Here is a 21,802-nt window from a genome sequence, read left to right as displayed (position 1 = left end):
GTAGTTTGTGAAAAATACTCTTTTAAGGGCATAGAGCTGAGATGCATCTCATCCAAGAGCATTAATGGTTTCAATAAAGACAACAAAACAAAAACTATGATAAAAACATCATGACAGGAGAAACTTCAGATCAAAAACACATGAAGCTAAGAGGACACAGTCTACAAGAGCACAGGCCACTGCAACAGGACAAGCAGGGAAGACGTGAAGCTGTTTTCATGAAGGCAGAGTACGGACTGACACTGATGACAGCACAGAGACATGGAATCCTTCCCAGTAACATAATTTCTAAAAAAATCTCCACAGTTAGAAACCAGTCTTTCAATATCAATGGAAACATGAAACAGATTACTATTCTATGTCCCTTAAATTTTGAATTTGTAGTTAATGTTTATTCTTGAAAATTTATCAATTTCTTAGTTCCCAAACTTATCCCAAATCACTATTTTATTTAACACAATTATCTATTTCTAAAATGAGAGAGATGTATATTTGACTGTAAACTGAACAAATATTTGGGGAGTTATTTTATGATTAGCATTGTATACAAACCTGAAATTCTCGGAGAAGAGTTGATATGTTGGCTTCATTTGCCAAGTTTGTTAAAATTTCAAGCTAGGGTAGAGAAGAGAGTAACATTTTAAAACATAAATAAAAAGAATTAATTTAACACAGGCTAGGCATTTAATACAAAGGTCATTTCTGTTTTTAACAAAAGTCACACTGATCCAAATATTCTGAGGCATTATACCCTTCAGATGAATTTTTGTCTTCCTACATCTCCAAAGAGAGGACAGATAATTATATAATGCTTAAAAATAATTACAAAAAAAGAGAATCCTACATCTTCCCTGTTTGTCCCAACTTTACAGTTTATATCTAATTTAAAAAAATTTTTTTTAATGTTTTTTATTTATTTCTGAGAGAGAGATAGCACAAGCAGGGGAGGGTTAGAGAGAGAGGGAGACACAGAACCTGAAACAGTCTCCAGGCTCTGAGCTGGCTGTCAGCACAGAGCCTGACGCGGGGCTCAAACCCACAAACCGCGAGATCATGACCTGAGCCGAAGCCGGACACTTAACCGACGGAGCCACCCAGGAGCCCCTGTTTGTTTAATTTTGAGAGAGAGAGTGAAAAGAGACAGAATATGAGCAGGCCAAGAGGCACAGAGAAGGACGGAAACACAGAAGCTGAAGCAAGCTCCAAACTGCCAGCACAGAGACTGATGCGGGGCTTGAACTCACTCAACGTGAGATCATGACCTGAGCCAAAGTCAGATGCTTAACCTTTGACTGAGCCACCCAGGCACCCCTGAATGTTTTTTCCAGAATGGTGCCTAATAAACACGAAGGAAGCCTCTGCACCTGGGTGCACACCCCCTTGTAAGGAGCCTTTCTTTGTTTATTTCACCTATTCAACAAACATTTACGGAGTTCCTACTATCTGTCAGTGACTTTTCAAGGCTATGAAGATAAAGTAGGGAACAAAGCAAAGGTCTCAACCTTCATGGAACTTGGTGGATAAAACAGACCCCCTATATCTAGTTAACCTAAACAATTTAAGGTAGCTGGGCTTTTCCCCCCTTTATTAATAAACTTAGAAGGCAACTTGCCCTCCATATAATACCTCTGTTTTCCAGATACTAATTAATTCTCTTGTTCTCATTCATTCTACCATCCCAAATACCTGGACATTTTAATGCTCTCTTCTGGATTTACAGTTATAAGAAATATGCAAATAAGTCCTTCTTCAATAGACTCACTAAAAAAGCTTCAGTTTTTACTCATAAAAATATTCAAATAATCTGAAGGAAAGCATGAAAAAAGAAAGGAACAGAGAACAGATGGCATAAATAGAAAACAAACCACAAGGTTTGTGTGTGTGGGGGGGTTATATCAATAATTACATTTAAAATAAATGGTCTAGGGGCACCTTGGTAGCTCAGTCAGTTTAGCATCTGACACTGATCTGGGCTAAGGCCACGATCCTATGGTTCATGAGTTCAAGCCCCATGTCAGGCTCTTCACTGATGGCACAGAGCCTGCCTAGGATTCTCTCTCTCTGCCCCTCCCCAGCTCATACTCATAGGCTCACTCACTCACTCTCTCTTTCAAAATAAATAAATAAACTTTTTAAAAATTAAAAGAAAAAACAAGTGACTGGGTGGCTGTCAGTTAAGCATCTGACTTCAGGTCAGGTCATGATCTCACAGTTTGTGGGTTCAAGCCCCATATCAGGCTCTGCACTGACAGTTCAGTGCCTGGAGCCTGCTTCTGATTCTGTGTGTCTGTCTTTCTCTGTCCCTTCCTGGCATCTGCTCTCTCTCTCAAAAATAAATAAACATTAAATTAATTAATTAAATGGTCTATATATTCTAATTAGAAGGGTTAGATTGTAGAAGTTCTTTATATATTTTGAGTCCTAGTCATTTCTCAGATATATGTACTGGAAATATTTTTTCCTGGATTATGGCTTGACTTTGTATTTTATTTTGATGAGAACATTTTAATTTTTTTACACAGTTTTTTAAAAACCATCTCAAACATATAGAAAAAGTAACAACTATTTTGATCTGAATCATTTGAGAGTTACCAATCTGATACCACATCATCCCCAAATACTTTCATGTATATTCCCTACAAACCAGGACACTGTCCTAGAAAACACAATAGAACCAAGAAAATCAAGAAATTAACACTGACACATACATCTATGCAATCATACTCCCATTTAAGTTTTACAAATTACCTCGATCCTTTATTATAAAAGGATCCAGTTCAGTTTCACACATTGAATTCAGTTGTATCTTTAGTCTCCTTCAGCCTGAAACTTTTTCAGTCTTTCTTTTGACATTCATAACCTTGACATTTTTGAGGACAAGCCAATTATTTTCCAAAATATCCACTTGTCTTTTTAATGTTTGTTTATTTATTGGGAGAGAGAGAAAAAGACAGAGAGAGAGAGAGAGAGAGAGAGAGAGAAATCGGGAGAGGGGCAGAGATAAAGGGGGACGGAGAATCCTAAGCAGGTTGCATGCTGTCAGTGCACAAACCAACATGGGGCTCGATCTCATGAACCGTGAGATCATGACCTCAGTTGAAATCAAGAGCTGGATATTCAACCAACTGAGCCACCTAAGCACTCCTAAAATATTCTTCAATTTGGATGTATATTAGATTTTCTTATAATTAAACCCACTTTCTATGTGCATAACCAATCATTCCAACATTTACTGAAAAGTCCATCCTTCCTGCATTGGTTTGTAATGTGTTCTCTATTATATAGTACATTTTCATGCACATCGATCTGTTTCTACGCTCTCTATTCCATCCCACTTATTTTTGTCTAAATATCATATTGTTTTAATTATCATACCTTTATATCCCTAATTAGACTCTATTCTGCAGTTAGGGATATAAATACAACATTCTTTCATAATCTCTGTTAGCATAAACTGTTTCTTTTTCCTACTCCCAAACCCACAAACTCCCAATCAACCTACCAACTAAGATAAAAAAAATTCACAAAAATATTATTCTTTCAAGATCCACTCAAGCATCAACTTTTCTACAAGTCTTTTCTAAATCCTAGAGAATTAACCCCATCTTTCTATTCTGCACAGTACTCAATTCAAATCTCTATAATTTCATGAAAACACACTAGTGCTGAAATTATCTTATCTACATGACTGTCTCCTTCAGGATACTATGAGTTACTCAAGATGCAGGTAGCATGTAGAAACTGTGTATTATCAGGAAGCAGCACAGAAAGTGGATATAATAATACAGTTTAGAAAGCATAAAGAAAATCCCTAAATGTGTCTGTGGTTTTTAAAAAGCAGGTTTCCATTTTGCAGATACTAGAAGCTATAGCAGTATCTTAAAAGTAAATATGTACTAAGGGTACCTGAGAAACAAGCACATGCATACCTTCAGTGTCTTGATCATAGTTGGATCAGTTGACCTAACATAGAANTCTGAATTGACATAGTTGCTATATTCTGTAGGACAATATACTGCACTTCCCTAGAAATTAAAGGAGAATTTTCACTGAATATATTTTCCAACTAGGTATCTTTAAGAAAAAAAAAATCAGCAATAAGCATCATATTGCATTCAACTTGAATATAATATTTAAAAGAGTTTAGTAAATTTTAGATATTTATATCTTCTTTTTAAACACTCGTCCTATAAACCATTAATAAATTAGATTTGATTCATCATGAGGAAAAGTTAAAACCAATTTTATAATCCTATATTCCTAAGATGTAAAGCCAATACTGTAGCTGCTCTGAAGACAGGCAGGGAAGGTATTCTTGGGCTAATGGAATAAACATGACCACAGTACTAACCTAAACTCTTGATCAGATGCTGTTACTAAATTCTGATCACAGTGAAAAGACAGATTAAAAAAAAAAAGTCATGCTATTTTAGGTCCAAATAACTAAAAAATGAAGGTAGAAATGAATCTGGTATAAAATTTCATGTGAAAGATGCATTCCAGATCCTTCTGACAACCTTTGAGCTAGCTATAGAAAAGAAAAAGTATTGAACCGATAAAGAGGAAAAGAATGTGTATAAAGACAGAGGAGAGAACAGGAACACCAAGGACTTCACTAAAGAATGGCAAAAGTCAGTCTAGGGCTAAGTAGTTGTGCCACTGAGGCCACGTTAAAGATTAAAAACAAACAGGCATCTTCCCACTCCCTCACCCCTGTCCAACTCTATTAGTAGAGGTAAGCACTCAATGAAAAAATTTTAAATTTAAAATAACTAATTATAACAAAATATTCAGGGTAAGGTAAACAGCTGAAACAATGTTATAATTCTTAATACACAGAAAACAAATGATAAAAATCTGATATTAAACTTTGCCAAGCTTCAGGTTAAAAAACTTTTATATTTATCCCTAACCAAGAGATAAATTATATAAAGGCTTTAATGATGATCATGTAAGTATGAAAACTTATCGATATAACACAGAACCATGTAATAAATGTCTGAAAGACAGATGACATTTATTCAAAGATTACCTTTGAAGGAATAAGAAAAAACATATAAAACATCATGTCTTACCTATTGCTACGAAGTAAACGCACTAGTGATTTAGAAATAATGCCAACTTCAGATTTGGGTGATATGTGCCAATATAGCTGGGCAACTGCCATAACCACCTGAAAGATAAAGTATGAAAATACTAGCTCTGAACACAGGAGCATGCTACAGTTTCCAAGTACATTCGCTACAGTTGCAGAGTACATTCCTACAAACTGCTTCTTTAACTCCAGCAAAATTCCTGTGAGGTAAGATGAATATGTTGCTACCTTTTGAAGCAGGCTGAAGAGTGTCCTCCCAAGAATTCACGTCTACCCTCAGAATATCACCTTACTTGGAGATAAAATCTTTGCAGATATTAATAAGATAATGGTGGAGATGACATTACACTGGATTAGGGTGGGCCCTAAAGCCAATGAGTGTCTTCAGCAGAGACAGAAAAGGACAAGATACAGAGAAGGCAATGTGAACATGGAGGCAGAGGCTGGAGTGATGAATCTATAAGCTAGGGAATGCAGAACTCTTAGCAACCACGGTAGCCTAGCAAAAAGCAGGTTCTCTCTTAGAGCCTCCGAAAGGAACCAATCCTGTGATATCTTAATTTTGGACTTCTGTCCCTACTACAAGTGAGAAAATAAATTTTTGTTGTTTTAATTCACCTGGTTTGTCGTAATTTGTTATGACAGCCCTAGGACACTAATACAGAGGAAAGAATAGAAAAAAGATATTATGAGAAAACAGATGTTAAATGAACTACCTAAAGTCTGCTTGCCAGTACAAAACAAAGCTTGACATAACACTCCAAATCCCCTACTCTTCTTAATACTGCTGCTTCTGCTCTGAAAGTGGGAATATTTTAAAAGTGGTAAGCATGCCTTTCCAAATGAAGCCCAGATTCTTTAGGAGAAAAGTAACAAGCTTAAAATTTTTAAAAATCAGTACATGGAAGTTACAATTAAATGAATTCTACTAAACCAATTCCTCTAAGCATTTGAAATGATCTTTTTTTTTTCCAAAATGCAGAACCTTAAAATTAGTCTTTGCTTCAAAGCTATTAAAAGGGTGATGAAATATAAGAGTACTATGTTTCCCCTACATGCCTCTACACTTAGATCCAGACATCAAAAGTCCAAACTGGAAAAGTTATCCTGTTTAACTTGTGACAAATGCAGAAAGAGTTACATCATCTTGACTTTAGTTCAGAAAATATTTTAATACTACTTTACTTCTGCTTAGTCTATAAAGGACTAACAAACACATGGTAGGGATTTTACATATGCTTAAAGAGTATACAACACCTGAGGATGCTTGAGATAAAGGAGTTCCTTCTAAAATTAAGATATGTTTTAAAAATACAGTTCACAGAGTCCTAAATGCACTGTTGTTTGGCACTTTGTTGTACTTTTTTTTTTTATAAGTCTGATTTATAGCTTTCAAATATTGGGAATTTGAGGAGTTTAAGGATATTTCATTTCTTTACTTATGATCCACAAATACACTCTAGTTAGAGAACTACTGAATTTAAAATCTTATAAAATAAAATCTCTATTAATGACTGTCTTAATCTACAAATAGGTGATAGTCATTTTAAAAAATATTAAAGCAGGGGCGCCTAGGTGGCTCAGTTGATTAAACATCTGACTGGCTCATGTCATGATCTCATGAGTGGTGAGTCTGAGCCCCGTATCGGACTCTCTGCTATCAGCCCAGACTCTGCTTCAGATCTTATGTCCCTTTCTCTCTACTTCTCCCCCACTCATGCTCTTTCTCTCTCTCACAAATAAATAAATACTTAAAAAATATTAAAGCATGCAGCTGGCTAATAAGTATTAGTATATAAAAGAAAACCAAAAGCTTCATTTTAATGTATTTCACAGAAAATAATTAAATCAATTTTGTTAAAAATAGTCAAATGCTACTGGAAAGAAGGTAAACTGTACTTTCTCCATATGTCAATGTTTTTTTAAGATTCTAGATGCCACTTAGTATGTCATCTCTTCTAATATATTAATTAGGGCACTCCCTCAAGTCCACAAGGGCTACTTATTCTCGCCCGGTACTTAAAAATCTAATAAAGTTTCTTCAATAATCGGAATTTGAAATTTATAGTCTAATTTGTTAAAGCTCTGTAAGAGGGAAGCTCCCATATCTCCAAAGTCCAAAATAAGTAAAATATACAAATTGATAGGCCTTCTACAGTTACATTATGTACATTCATGATAAAGTATATATCCTATAAGCACTTTTCTATTCCTAACTACTGATACGACTATTACCTTCTCTAGACTGTTTGGAACAGCCTCCCAACACTGTTTCCAGTACCCTTGTCTGCAATTCAATCTACACAGCACTGATAAGTTTCCTGAAAAAACATTCTCAAAGTCTCCCCTTTAACTGAGAACAGGGCTAAAATAAGGAAAGCTATTCACAATCCTTCAAAGTCAGCCTTTACATATATTTAGCAGCATCAAATAACCAGGACACCGAAACATACTGGGAAAAAAAGTAAATTATGTCTATTTGGTACACAATCAAATAAGTAGGGAATCAAAACATGCTGAGACAAGAAATACAAGCTACTTCTATTTGTTTCACCATTCAAGAACATTTCTGATCAGTAAGTATTTGGATTATAAAATCAATTCCCAAGGCAAAGTTAAATAAATAGTCAATTATAAAGAAGAGTTTTAGGTGGCAAGTTAGAGCTACTTAAATATAAGCTGGCGAAGTTGGGCTCAGTGAAATATAAGCATATTTTACAACATTAGTAAAATAATATTTATTACTATGTATGATTATTTAATAATGATATAGAATTTAGACTGAGGTATAAGATAAAAACTGCTAATTACTACGAAACACAAAGCTCTAAGGTCTAAAGTCACAAGCATCAGAACACTTAAAGTAATTCAAGTACAATTCCACATTCTCAAAGTTTTTACTAATTAAACAGAACAATTCATTAAGAACATTTTTAATTAAAAAATATTTAAAAAATGTTTTACTTGACTCCATCTAATGTTTAGATATAACTTCAAGTTAACAGGTAACACAGAGTGCAGAAGAAAAAATTAAATAACACTATAAAGGAAGAAAAGAGAAAACCTAGAAGAGTATTCTGCAAGACTGGAGAGGTTTAAGAACTGTAACAAGAGATATTGGTTTATATTATCTATTTATAAAAGATAATTTAAGATAAATTGGTATTAAATGAGATGAAATTTTATTGAAATAGAAAGGACTGACTACGGAAGATTAAAAAGTACTACATACAGAATTTTTACCTTGGTTTAAAAAATATGTATGTATAGACATGTGCACATGTCAATACATGTATATTTATGCAGAAAAGGGATCTGGAAGAAAATGCATCAAGATATTATACAGTGATTTCTGAGTGATGGGCTTTTTAAGTTCTGCTAGTTCCTATTTCCTAATTTGTTACTGTATACATGTATTCTTGTGAAATATGAAGCACATTTAAAATAAAAAGACATAAAACAAACTCAGGACTCAAATGAAGATGATTTTAACTGTTATTTATTCCTACCAATGAAAATTTATTTATGTATGTGGCATTATGCTAGGTGGTTTTTTATGTGTTAGTCTCTTAAAAACTCTTATCAGGTTCATATGAATATTATGGACTGATACCAAATTAAGTGCTCTCAATTACAACTAAGTAACAGAAATATGCACAGTCTTCCAATCCACTGAGAAACATCTTGGGCTCATATCTTAGCCAATTAACAAAACCACAAAAAATAAATGAAGTCCGGTAGGTTTCAACTACAAAGCTAAGTAATCTCATCAAAACCTGATTTTTGACATATAAACAAACAAACATATGCTCATTAGCACACTAAAAAATAAAGACTCTTCTATTTTACTTACATACTTTTAACCACTGTTTGAAAAAAACCCGTGATTTCTTGTAAGGTTTAACATACCGCTGCATTCCTACTTTGAAGCAAAGGCTTTGTATTCCGAATTAAAAGTCTATGGTCTGGATCCATAGTATACAACTTCTTTCTTTTATCAGTCTTTTCCTTCTGTTCATCATCAGAGTCATAGAAATTCTTTTCATCGTCTTCTAAACTGTCTTCCTACAAGAAAGAAATACAAAGAAAACGCTTTTTAGTATCTACTCTACTATTTTACTATAGAATATTACTGTTGAAGAAATGTGAAAATACTATGCTACCTGTAAAAGGTAGGTCTTGTTTTTTATAACAATATAACTGTCCTCTAGTGCTATAATACTACTTTCATATTACATAGTAAACACCTGAAAATATGAAATCCTCACAGATATACCCATAGCTGACCAAAGGTAAAACTTGACTATGAGACTCTAACAAAGCCTGTCAGATGAGACACCTAAAACCTGAAAACTATTTCCATACATTATCAGTCACTCTGTAACTAGATCAAAAGTTCAAAATAAGGAGAAGTGTTTGAACTGCAGCACACATAAAAGAAATCACAATAAAACTGGACAGGTTAAAAACTAGTGATTAAGTATGTCTCTGTGCTGTCAAGAAAGACTCTGATACCTATGTATATCCAGGGATTGATTCTATATTTTTGCTTTGTACTTTTAATTTGAATTCATTATCTCTGCCAATAAAATCTGCCTAGAGGCATTTAGTCTTAAAAACAAATATACAAATAAAAAGACAATAATATCCACCTGGATCCAATCCAAAGATTTTTTAGAGGTGATTTCTGTTATCAAGTCCTACCTGAAACACACTTTACACTGTTGAAAAGATGGGAGTAGATATACTTTTCCCTATTCCTCTATGTACAACTAAAACTGGAGAGGTTACATCTAAAACAAACTTAAGCAAGGAAATGCAGATAAGAGAGACTAGATATGGATCCTACAACCCAAAGAATTAAACAACAGTAAGTTCCATGGATTTTCATTTTTACCTCATATATCAAAGACTAAGAAGCAGAGCGCTAGAGAAGCTGATAACCCAAAAACACCAAACACAGATGAAACAAACCCTCCAAAAGCCTACTGTCTGTAGCCAAAGGACCAGGAAAAAGAAAATGTTCAGAAAATAACTGCACTAGTGCAGCTACTGATAGAGGGGAAAAAAATTAAGACCCCATTCCCACCCCTACTAGCAAAGGATGATGTGGGAGCTTCCCATGCTGTAATGAGATGCTTCAATCAACCCACTGGGGTGATGTCAGAAAAGGCCACCAGAGCCCAAGGCTTTAATTTCCACCAAGAGATAACAAGGTATCCCCCTGGTGTCAATGAAGGCAAAGACAAAGTGGGGCACTTGTATATCTAAGTCTTCCCATCAAGAACAAAGTGACCTCATCCCTCCCTATTGACCTAGCATAAGAAAATACTGAGTGGAGACTCAAGACTTACAGCAGACCACCCAGTGGTAAGAAAGACACTATCAGAGGAAACATGGGGAACAACAATGAGGCATTTCTCTCCCTCCTAGCCTGAGAGCTATCAGGAAAGAATTACTGGGGAGCCAGAAATCCCACATTCACCCACAATAATAGCAAGCATAACCTCCCTGAGGTGGCAATGGAGACTGAGTGGGGAACCATGAATGGTAGTAAACAGGCAGCATGCACCCCACTTTTCCCTAATGGAATAGTATCAAACAAACCCAGCTAAAACAGAAGATCTGAATAACATCTAGAATCTCATAATATCCAAAATATCCAGGTTTCAATAAAAATTACTCATCATTCCAAGAACCAGGGAGATCTCAAACTAGATCAAAAAAGATAACCAGCAGAAGCCAACACTAAAACGACAGGAATATTAGAATTATCTGATTAAAATTCTAAAGCAGCCATCATAAAAATGCTTCTTCAGTGAGGAATGAGGAACATTCCTGAAACAAATGAAAAAATATAAAGTCTTAGCAAAGAGTTAAAGTCTGAAGAAACAGAATATATAAAGATCTCATGGTTCACGAGAGCAAGCCCCACATCAGGGGCTCTATGCTGACAGTGTAGAGCCTGCTTGGGATTCTCTCTCTCTCTTTCTAACGTTAAATAAATAAACTTTAAAAAAGAAAAACACAAGAATAAAAATTAAATAATGACTACAATCAAAAGCAGTATTAAAGGAAAAAAGGAGCCATCAGTGAATTCAAACATAATGAAATAGAAACTGTCCAATCTGAACAACAGCAAAAAACTAGACTGAGGACAAAGGAAGAATCAAAAACAAAACTCAAAAACAGAACTTGGGGACCTGAGAAATAAAATAACATCTCTTGTCATCTGAATCGCAGAATAGAGAAGAAAAAGTGTGGGCTGAAAAAGTACTCTGAAAAACAATGGCTGTCTGCTTCGGATTCATGTCTCCCTCTATCTTTGCACCCCCCTCCACTCACTGTCTCTGTCTCTCTCAAAGATAAATAAGCTTTAAAAAAATGGCTAAGAAAGTACTCTAAGAAATAATGGCTGAAAAATTCCTACATTTGGCAAATGAAATAAAACCAGAGATTGAATAAGGTCAGTACACCTTAAGTAAGATGGACAAAAATCCATAACATGACATATTAAGTCAAACTTCTGAAAACTAAAGACAAGGAGAAAATAATCTGGAAAGCAGTATTATAGAAATGACACTGGAGAGGATGAGGTAATGAATCAGAGTGGGATTAGGGATAAGGATGAAAATGTCAGAAGCTGAAATCAACAGGATGCCCTGGGTGAATGTGAAGGATGAAATAGAAATACTTAATGAGGATGCCCCAAATTCCTAGCCTGGATAACCAAGCAAATAATGATGCAACCAGGCAAGCTAACCTTGTCCAGGAGGGAAACAGTCTCTCTCTTCTTCAAGGGTGCTTGCTCTACAAATATCCTTAAAATATAGTCCAAAATAAAACCCACTAATGTTTTTACTCAGAAGAGCTGCAAAAATGAGGAAAACCATGAAGAGCCATCTTGCAGGAATTTCTTTTGTTCATGACTGACCTGCCCCTATTCTTCCAAATGAATGTTCTTTCTGTAAATTCACAAGTTCCCCGCAGCAAAAGAAAATGTATAATTTGTGATCTCTAATCATTTTTACTTTAACATGGCAGAACAGTTTTTAAAAGTTATATAGTTAAGTAAAGAGTTCCTAAACTTGACACCAAAAGCACAGTCCATAAAAGGGAACATTAATAAACTGGATCTCATCAAAATTAAAAACTCTTGCTCCATGAAAAACCCTCTAAAGAAGAATAAAATAATTCTAGACTGGTAGAAAATACCTGCAACCACATATATGACAAAGGGCTAGTATCCAGAATATAAAGACATCTCCCAAAACTCAACAGTAAAACAAAAACAAAAACACCCACAATGAATTCAATTTAAAAAGTGGCAAAAGGTATTTTATGGACTGGACTGTACTTCTCACCCTCCAAATTCACATGCAGTAGCCCTCATCCGGGAAGTCACTATACATCAAACTAGGGCCTATAAAGAAGTAATTTAGTGTAATTGAGACCATCTGGATGGAACCCTAATCCAATAGGACAAATACCCTTATAAGAAGACATCAACGGTGGCACAGAAAAAAACAGTATGAGTAAGAAGACAGCCATCTGCAAACCAAAAGAGATGCCTTAGGAGAAACCAAACTTGCCAACACCTTGATCTTTAACTTCCAGCCTCCTGGAAGAACTGTGAGAATGTGGGAAATAGCTGAGTTCATCAAGCCACCCAGTCTGGTATTTTGTTATGTCAGCAGTAGCAAATGAATACAGGCATCAACAAATAACTCACTGAAGGACATATTACAAATGGCAAAAAAGCACATGAAAAGATAATTAACTTCATTACCTATTAGGGAAATGGAAATTAAAACTATAGCAACATATTACTACACACATATCAAAATGGCTTTCGTCTTAAATAAAACCATCATGGGAACACCAAATGACATGAGAACACAGAAAAAAATAGATCACTCATATACTGGTGGAGACTGTAAAAGGTTATAGCCACACTGGCAGTTTGGCAGTTTCTTATAAGAACTAAACTTGCAATTAGCATACAATCCAGTCTTTGCACTCTTGGGCATTTATCCCTGGGAAACGGACATTTATTCTCACACAGAAACCTGTACAAAAGTATTCATGGCAGCTTTATTCTTATCAGACAAAATCGAAACGACCCAGAAGTCCTTCAATGGATGAATGGTTAAACAAATGGTTAAATAGTAAACATTTAAGCCATGGAATACCACTCAGAAATAAAAAGAAACAATGATACAACAACAATTCTGATTAATCTCCAGAGAAGTGGGATAATGAAAAAAGTTAATCCTAAAAGGTTACATACTGAGTATTATTCTATTTATATAACATTCTTGAAACGATAAAATTATAGAGATGGAGAATCAATTAGTGGTTGCTGGGGGTTAAGGGGGCAAGGTTAAGCACAGAGAATAAACTAGTTTTAGCTATGCAATGGTAACATGAAGGATCTTTGAGATGGAAACGTTCTGAATCTTGACTGTATGAATGTCAGTATCTTGGAGGTGATACCTTACTAGTTTTGCAAGATGTTGCCACTGGAGGAAGATAAGCACAGGTACACCAGATCTCTCTGCATTCTTAAAACAGCATGTGAATTTACAGTTATCTTAAATTTAAAAGTTCAATTAGGGGCACCTGGGTGGCACAGTCAGGTTAAGCACTGATGTTTGGCTCAGATCATGATCTCATGGTTGTGGATTTGAGCCCCATCTCGGGCTCTGTGCTGACAGCTCAGAGCGTGGAGCCTGCTTTGGATTCTGTGTCTCCCTCTCTCTCTCTCTGCCCTTCCTTCCCCTGTCATGCTCTCTCTTTCTCAAAAATAAATAAATAAAAAACTTTTTTTTAATTGATTAAATAAAATTGAGGAAAAAATCAATAAGGTATTTAAAAGCTATTTATATGTGTTTAGTTATAATAAAAGAAGTGCTTTTAAAGGTTGTAGGTTAATATCAATTAATGAAATATTTTCCCCTTGCTAAGTGCTTACAGATAATATCCAATCTTTACTTAACTCTGGACTTAAATTTATCACTTAAAATACTTTTCAACAAAAATATGACTATTGGGTTTTTTAGAAGCAAGCATGATACTATCTCAATGTTTTTAAATCCACAATAAAAAAAATCGTAAGAAATTATCCAAACAGATGAAACACAAAAGTTCTACACTTTGGAAACAAAAGGAATTTTTTTAAGTACCCATCTTCAAGAGTAAACAAGAAATTTTAACATTATCTGTACTTCCCTAATGATAAGCAATATTGAGCATCTTTTCATGTGTCTGTTAGCCATCTGGATGTCTTCTTCGGAATAGTGTCTATTGATGTCTTCTGCCCATTTCTTAACTGGGTTGTTTGTTTTTTGGATGCTAAGTTTGATAAATTCTTTATAGATTTTGGATACCAACCCTGTATCAGATATGTCATTTGCAAGTATCTTTTTCCATTCCACAGACTGCCTTTTAGTTTTGTTGACTGTTTCCTTCACTATTTGAATGCATAATTCAAAATAAACTACTTCAAGGTGACACTTGAACAACATGGCATTTAATGACGTACACACAGTTGAAAATCTGAACATAATTTTTGATTCTCCAAAAACTTAACTACCAATAGCCTACTGTTAACTGAAGCGTTACTGATAACATAAACAATCGATTAACATATACTTTGTATATGTATTATATACTGTATCCTTACAATAAAGTTCAATATATAAAAGAAAATGTTAAGAAAATTCTAAGAGAAAATACATTTATAGGACTATACTACAGTTATTGAAAAATATCTGTGTATAAGTGAACGGCACGATTCAACCTGTCAATTTTACTTCTCTCCCAGTCCTTTAAAAAAGAGGGAAAAAATGAAATACTCTTTTATTTTACTTTATTTCATTTATTTTATGCAGAATTTATTCCTGGGATACAAGTTTTTGTTTCTTTAGTTTCTTCTGGGATATCTTTTTCTTCTGTGCAACCTCCCTTCTGGTGTAGAAACAATCTCCTCTTTTTTAAGTAAATATCATGTCAATGTGGAAGGGAGAGCTCACGTATGTGTTAATCTGACCATGAGCCCTGTAAGTTCTATGTCACATTTGGGGGACTTTGTTCACCTGGATGTGTTCAACGACCAGAGAATCTGCACCTAAACCTGTAAGTTCAGCATTACTCTCTGCATTTTTAAGCATGTGCAGTAAAAATTAGAGGACTCTTTTTGAGCCAGCAACCCTGTGTCCAGACCCACTATTTTTGGCCTGGGGACACTTACCAACTCCATCACTGTAGTGATGCAATGGCACAATTTGCTTCCGTAAAGTGGTATCTTTCAGATATTTGGTAGCTTTTTGGATATGCATACCCTTGATGACCTACATAGTTCCATGTGTGTTCTTAAAGTGAACACAAAGATGAGAGTCTCTTGGTTTGCATGACTTTGTAAGGTTTTCTGGGTAAAGTGAAAAGTGAATGATTTTCAGCAATCACCTCAGGCCACTTACAGGAAAAGGTGATACACTCTTACATCAAGGCCAGACTCAAGTGTCTATTCCTTTACGGATCTCCAGGCCAAACTGGTTCTATTATGTGCATTAGCAAACTAATATAACGATACTCAAATAACCATATTCTTTTTTTTTTTAATGTTTTATTTATTTTTGAGATAGAGACAGCATGAGCAGGGGAGGGTCAGAGAGAGAGGGAGACAGAGAATCTGAAACAGGCTCCAGGCTCTGAGCTATTCCTCAGCACAGAGCCCGATGCGGGGCTCGAACCCACGAACCGTGAGATCATAACCTGAGCTGAAGTCGGACGCTTAACCGACTGAGCCACCCAGGTGTCCCTCAAATAGCCATATTCTCTATGCATAAGCACTCACCACCATATTTAGTCAACTTTAATCAAATGTTCAAGCTCCACCTGAAATTGATATATGATGAAATTGTTGTATTAACACCCTCTAGCTACCAAATCCTCACGCACATAAAAAGCTGTTTTCACTAAGCATTTATTCATTCCATGTCTCCTTCATTATTAATTAACAGTTTATTAAAGTTCAATTATATCATTTTAATAAAAGACATATTTACATTGCTTAATTGATAAATGAAGGGCTGATGTTTTTATGAGGTTAATGAACAAGATAGGGCTTCCACATAGAATGGGAGCCAATCTCCAATAATTTACATCTGAATCTGTGTTGCTGCTAGCTATATTTTCACAGGTTTTCAATTCATCAGAACAGACATTAGCCCAAACAGAACGGAAGCTAGGTGCATACAACCGAAATGGGTCTATACTAGATCACACCACTTCTGTAACACTGCTGGCTCTATGACCTCTCCTTGTCTTAATTTACTCATTTCATTTATAAAAGGGAATAAAAGCTGTATATATGCCCTAAAAGTGTTTATAAAGATTGATTTGTTTAGTGGAGGTTAGTTATACAAAGCACATAGGGCCCTGTGCATATGAAACACTCAAATAGTAGCTATCACCACTATCTTTGTTAAGAAATTTTCTTTCTAGTGGCACCTGGGTGGCTCAGTTGGTTGAGCAACTGACTTCTTCTCAGGTCATGATCTCGTGGTTCAGGAGTTCAAGCCCCTGACCGGGCTCTCTGTCAGTGTAGAGCCCCCTTGGCATCCTCTTTGCTCCCCCCTCTCTCTCTGCCTATCCCCCACCATCTCAAAAAACAAAAAAAAAACAAAAAAAAAAAACAAAAAAACACACATTTTTTAATAAAAAAAAATAAAAAGAAATTTTCTTTCTAGAAACCACATAAAAGAAACCATTATCCTCGAATCAAATATCCCCGAGATGCCAAATATAAAGAAAACTTTACCTCCAAAATTTTCCTCAGAAAAGAAATTATCTCGTATTTGAGACTTTATTAATATAACACGAAGTTCTTGTGCAATGCTTCAATTTAGCCATGATGTACTGTTCGGACCACTGATAACAGTGAAACAACTTTAATCAATGCTAGATATAGATATTTAAAAGAGGTCCCAAATTCTGGTGACAAAAATATCATTACAAATAAAGTCTTTAAAGATCACTTTTTAAGTTTATTTATTTTGAGAGAGTGAGCACACATGAGCAGGGGAGAGGCAGAGAGGGGAGAGAGAATCCCTAGCAGGCACCATGCTGCCAGCACATAGCCAGAGGGGTTTGTTCTCATGAACCATTAGATCATGACCTGAGCTTAAATCAATTATAGGATGCTGAACTGACTGAGCCACCCAGGCACCCCTAAAGATCACTTTTTTAAAAACAGGTAATACAGAATTATAGAGTTCTGCTTCCAATAATGGCTGAATAGGCAATATGAAACAAATCCTTCTAGTCAGAACTAAAAAAGCTAGGGAGAAAACATGAAACATATCTGAAGGTACTAACAAGCTAAAAGAACAGTGAAATTATGTAGACAAGACTCAGAAGTAGTAAACCTAGAAATCCAACTGAGATTTGCAATTGCTTTCCCCTAAAAACATGTAAACACATGTTATTACCTAATAGGAGGCTGAGAGGTCTAGATTCTGAGTAGTTTTCAGGAGATTCACAAAAATACAAAAAACAAAAATAAAACAAAACAAAACCTGGAGTCAAGATCCCCCCAAAAGCAAATTTCTACTAGTTCCCCAACTCTTTAGTTTAAAAGACTGAGGGTCTTAACAAATTAACTAATTAAGTTAAAATAAGCTAAATAACTAAACAAACAAGTAAAAGCCTGAGAGTCTTTTAGAGAGTAAAGATGCTAAAATTAAAGCTCAGTTTTTAATCATCTCAATTCCTAAGTGAAATGATAAAGTGTATCAGACTGTTGATACTCTTACCCAGTAGCATTCTACAAGCAAACCAAAATTCATCATCCAAAGCTTCAAATTAGGTCAACAATGTTTATAAAGTAAAGAAGGAAAAGGAGGAAGGAAGAAAAGGCAATGTCATTTAGGGTAAAGATTCTGTTTCCATTTCAAGAAGCAAACATGATATTAAGTAGAAAGTGGAAAAAGAGGGGCTTCTGAAATACATTTGTAATTTCTATTTCTTAATTTATTTCTTTATTCCCTGATAAAGCCATATGCTTCTGCCACAGGTACATTAAATATTTCTACTTCAATAACTATGGATAATATGTTCAAGAAATTGAGTAAGATTGAGCATTTGGAAAGGAATTCAACATAATTATTTTTTATAGAAAAGTGACATTCACTTTTTAATATCATTATGATATAAGGTGTTATAACTTCAGCAACCACTTGTAGAGTTAATACAGCAATCTTGTGAAATTTGACTAACTTTACATCTGTCATAATTTCAACAGACAAGAAAGAAAAATTTGTGCTTAGAAGTAACAGTTCAGATAATAAACTTTAAAAGACTTTCATGCATATTTGAAAGCAGTATTTAGAAATATTTTATTTTTTAGTAACATATTTTTAATGAAAAAAATCTTTTTCTAAAATAAAATATTTAGTTAGAAGAGTGGCATTGTTTTGGTTTTTGGGGGTATAGTTGAAACACAACATTATACATAAGTATACAGTATAGTGATTTGACAAGTTTATGTCATGCTACCCTCACCACAATTTCAGCTACCATTTGTTACCAATATATTGCAATTATAATACCACCAACTATATTCTCTATGCTGTGCCTTTTCTTTCCATGACTTATTCATACCATAACTGGAAATCTGTATTTGCCTTCCTCCCTTCTTCCCTCTGGCAATCATCAATTTGTTCTCTGTATTTATAGGCCTGATTCTGCTTTTTGTTTGTTTGTTCATCTGGGGTTTTTTAGATTCGAATATGATGAAATCATATAGTATTTGTCTTTCTCAGTCTAATTTCACCTATCATAATACCCTATACTCCAACCATGTTGTCACAAATGAAATGATCTCATCCTTTTTTAAGACAGTATAGTATTTCTGTGTGTGTGTGTGTGTGTGTACGCGCGTGTGCATGTACACATACATCCTTGTCCATTCATCTACTGACAAACCCTCAGGCTGCTTCCATGTCTTGGCTATTGTAAATAAAGCAACAATAAACACAGGGGTGCATATATCTTTATAAATTAGCGTTTTCATTTTCCTATGCCCAGTAATGGAATTATTTGATCATACGGTATTTCTATTTTTAATTTTTTAGTCAAATTGTTTAATTTTTATAACTTATTCTGTACCTTCTAATATATTTCTTATCTAAAAACTGAAAGGAAGCAGTCTCAATCTATGTAATACATCTGTGAGTTGATAACTAAGTAGAAAGGCCTCTGCTACATAGCTGAGAGGGCTATTAGAAGTCTTTAAAAATTATACTAAATATAGAGTCCTTATTCAGAGTATATCATAGAATAATTTTAACCATCTTAATAATCTGTTTTTCTGATATACAGATAATAAAATTTAAAACTTAAAAAGAAAAAAGAAAATATTATATCTTTCATTCTCTGTCAAGGAAGAGGAAAATAGTGTTTTAAGAAGTGTTTACATCAATATGATTTTAAAAAGCATTTATTATATATACTATTTCTATTGAGCCTGCAGAAATGCATTAACACAATGGGGTTTCTAATGGATATTAATTAAATCATTTTGTATTGTGGTTTATGTTGGCAATTTTTCAAACCACATGGTAACTGAGTAATGTCACCTTTACTTCAATAAGTTACTGATATGACTATTATAAAAAACAAATAGAAATCTGATAGAAAAAAATATCAATGAAACCTTAAAACCTGCTCTTCTGCGCCTTGGAAAAATGGATGCTTCTAAAGCTAAGGGAAGTAAAAAGTAACTTAAACAAACAAACTCCCTAAGGCCCAAGAAAAATTTGGGGAACAAAGTAAATAATAATAGCACTATATTATTATTTATAATCCACAGAATAAGGTAAGTATCTCTATGTCCATAGTTATATAAATAACTAACTAACTGGGTTTTATATGGAAACCAACTTGACAATAAACTATTTGTAAAAAAAAAAAAAAAAGAAAGAAAGAAAAGGAAAAAGAAAAAAATGTTTAAATAAAACTAACATGATTTTAGCTAAATAAATAAATATATGAATGAAGAATACATGAGAAAGAAAAATCAGGTCTTTGCTAATATCATGTGAATGTGTACTGGAAACTTGAAATGTATTTCTAAGAGCGAGCCAAGGTGATATGCATCTTAAACAACCCACAAAGAATTAAGGATACTTCCCTATGAAAAACTAGTAGGTGACTCAAAAAAAAAGAAACAAAAAAAACAGCCCTAGTTATCAGGAAGCAAATGTACAAAATATATGTGATAAAATCATAAAATGAGTACTAGAAAGCTGTATTTATAAATGAATTCTATATTGTCTTGAGATTTTACAATACAAGTGTGTGTGTATAAAATAAAACTATGTATCATAATAGACTACTTTATCTTTCAAAGAACCAAAAACAAAAAAAAAAACAAAACAAACAAACCCTTAAATCTATTTTTAAAAAGCAGGAACCAACTTAGTTTCCTTCAAATGAAGAAACTGTTTTAGAAATTCATTCTAATTAGATATAAATGGAATTATATCTAGAGTATCAAGAGATTTATAGAAAATCTGGAAGTAGAAATGGAAAAGGGGATAAAATTAAAACGAGAGTAGCCATGAGATGATGACTAAGTGATGCATACAGAGGTATTCCATGGACTATTAGTTACTTTTGTGATTCTTGAATTTTTCCATAATTAAAAATTTAGACAGTGAGTTTCACTTCACGATCTACTATAAAGTTATAAAGTAATCAAGTAATATAAAAGTAATAAAGCAATCAAGACAGTGTATTACTAGTGAAATAGATTAATGTGACTCAATGGAGAACATAAAAATAGACCCACATGAATGCATGGCCAACTGATATGTGACAAAGGAGAAAAGGCAATACTATGGGAGAAAGGTAGACTATTCAACAAACGGTGCTGGAACAACTGAGTATTTACATGAAAAAAAAAATGAAGCTAGAACTAGGCCTTCTACTCCAAAAACTCATTCAAAGAGGTTTACAGCCAATTATAAAACACAAAACTATAAAATTCTGGAAAACAATATATGACAAACTCTAGATGAACCTGAACAGAGTAATGACCTTTAGATAAAACACTAAAGGCACAATCCATAAAAGAAGTAACTCATGAAGGTGGATTTCTTTAAAATCAGAAATGTATGCTTTGCAAAAGACAATGTGAAGAAAAAGGGAAGACATGCCACAGATTTGGAGAAAATTTGGAAAAGACATAGCTGATAAAGGATTGTTTCAAACAGGGAAGGCTTTTTTATTGTTTAGAATATACAATTTCATATTTTCAGGTGTATGACATAGCGATTCAGTATTTTTACAGTTTACAAAATGATCACCTCATACTACACACGCTTATTACAATAGAATTGACTATATACTCTATGCTTATATTACCTCCCCATGTCTTACTTATTTTATAACTAGAAGTCTGTACCTCCTAACATCCTTCACCATTCTACCCATCCCCAAAACCTGCCTCTCTCTGGCAACCACCAGTCTGTTTTATCTGTAAGTCTGTTTATTTGCTTTGTTTTTTAGACTGTATATATAAATGAAATCATACAGTATTTATCTTTCTTTGTCTTATTTCACTTCGCATAATACTCCCTAGGTACTTCCATGTTATCCCAAACGGCAAAGTTTCATTCTTTTTATGGTGAATTATTTCAC

General features: G+C 34.2%; 1 protein-coding gene across 1 annotated transcript in view; it reads right to left on the bottom strand.

The window, feature by feature from the left end:
* The window catches only part of AP3B1 (adaptor related protein complex 3 subunit beta 1), a 270,204-nt gene that overhangs the window by 139,452 nt on the left and 108,950 nt on the right, over positions 1-21,802 (bottom strand). Inside the window, 5 exon segments of the mRNA XM_077759898.1 lie at positions 553-615; positions 3,930-3,976; positions 3,979-4,025; positions 5,076-5,173; positions 9,005-9,160. Coding sequence (XP_077616024.1) covers positions 553-615; positions 3,930-3,976; positions 3,979-4,025; positions 5,076-5,173; positions 9,005-9,160 — 411 coding nt within the window.

Source organism: Crocuta crocuta, unplaced genomic scaffold, assembly GCF_008692635.1.
Source record: "Crocuta crocuta isolate KB4526 unplaced genomic scaffold, BGI_CrCroc_1.0 scaffold162, whole genome shotgun sequence".
Lineage (NCBI taxonomy): Eukaryota > Metazoa > Chordata > Mammalia > Carnivora > Hyaenidae > Crocuta > Crocuta crocuta.
Note: the sequence above shows the minus strand (reverse complement) of the source record. Positions and strands in the feature narration are given on the sequence as shown.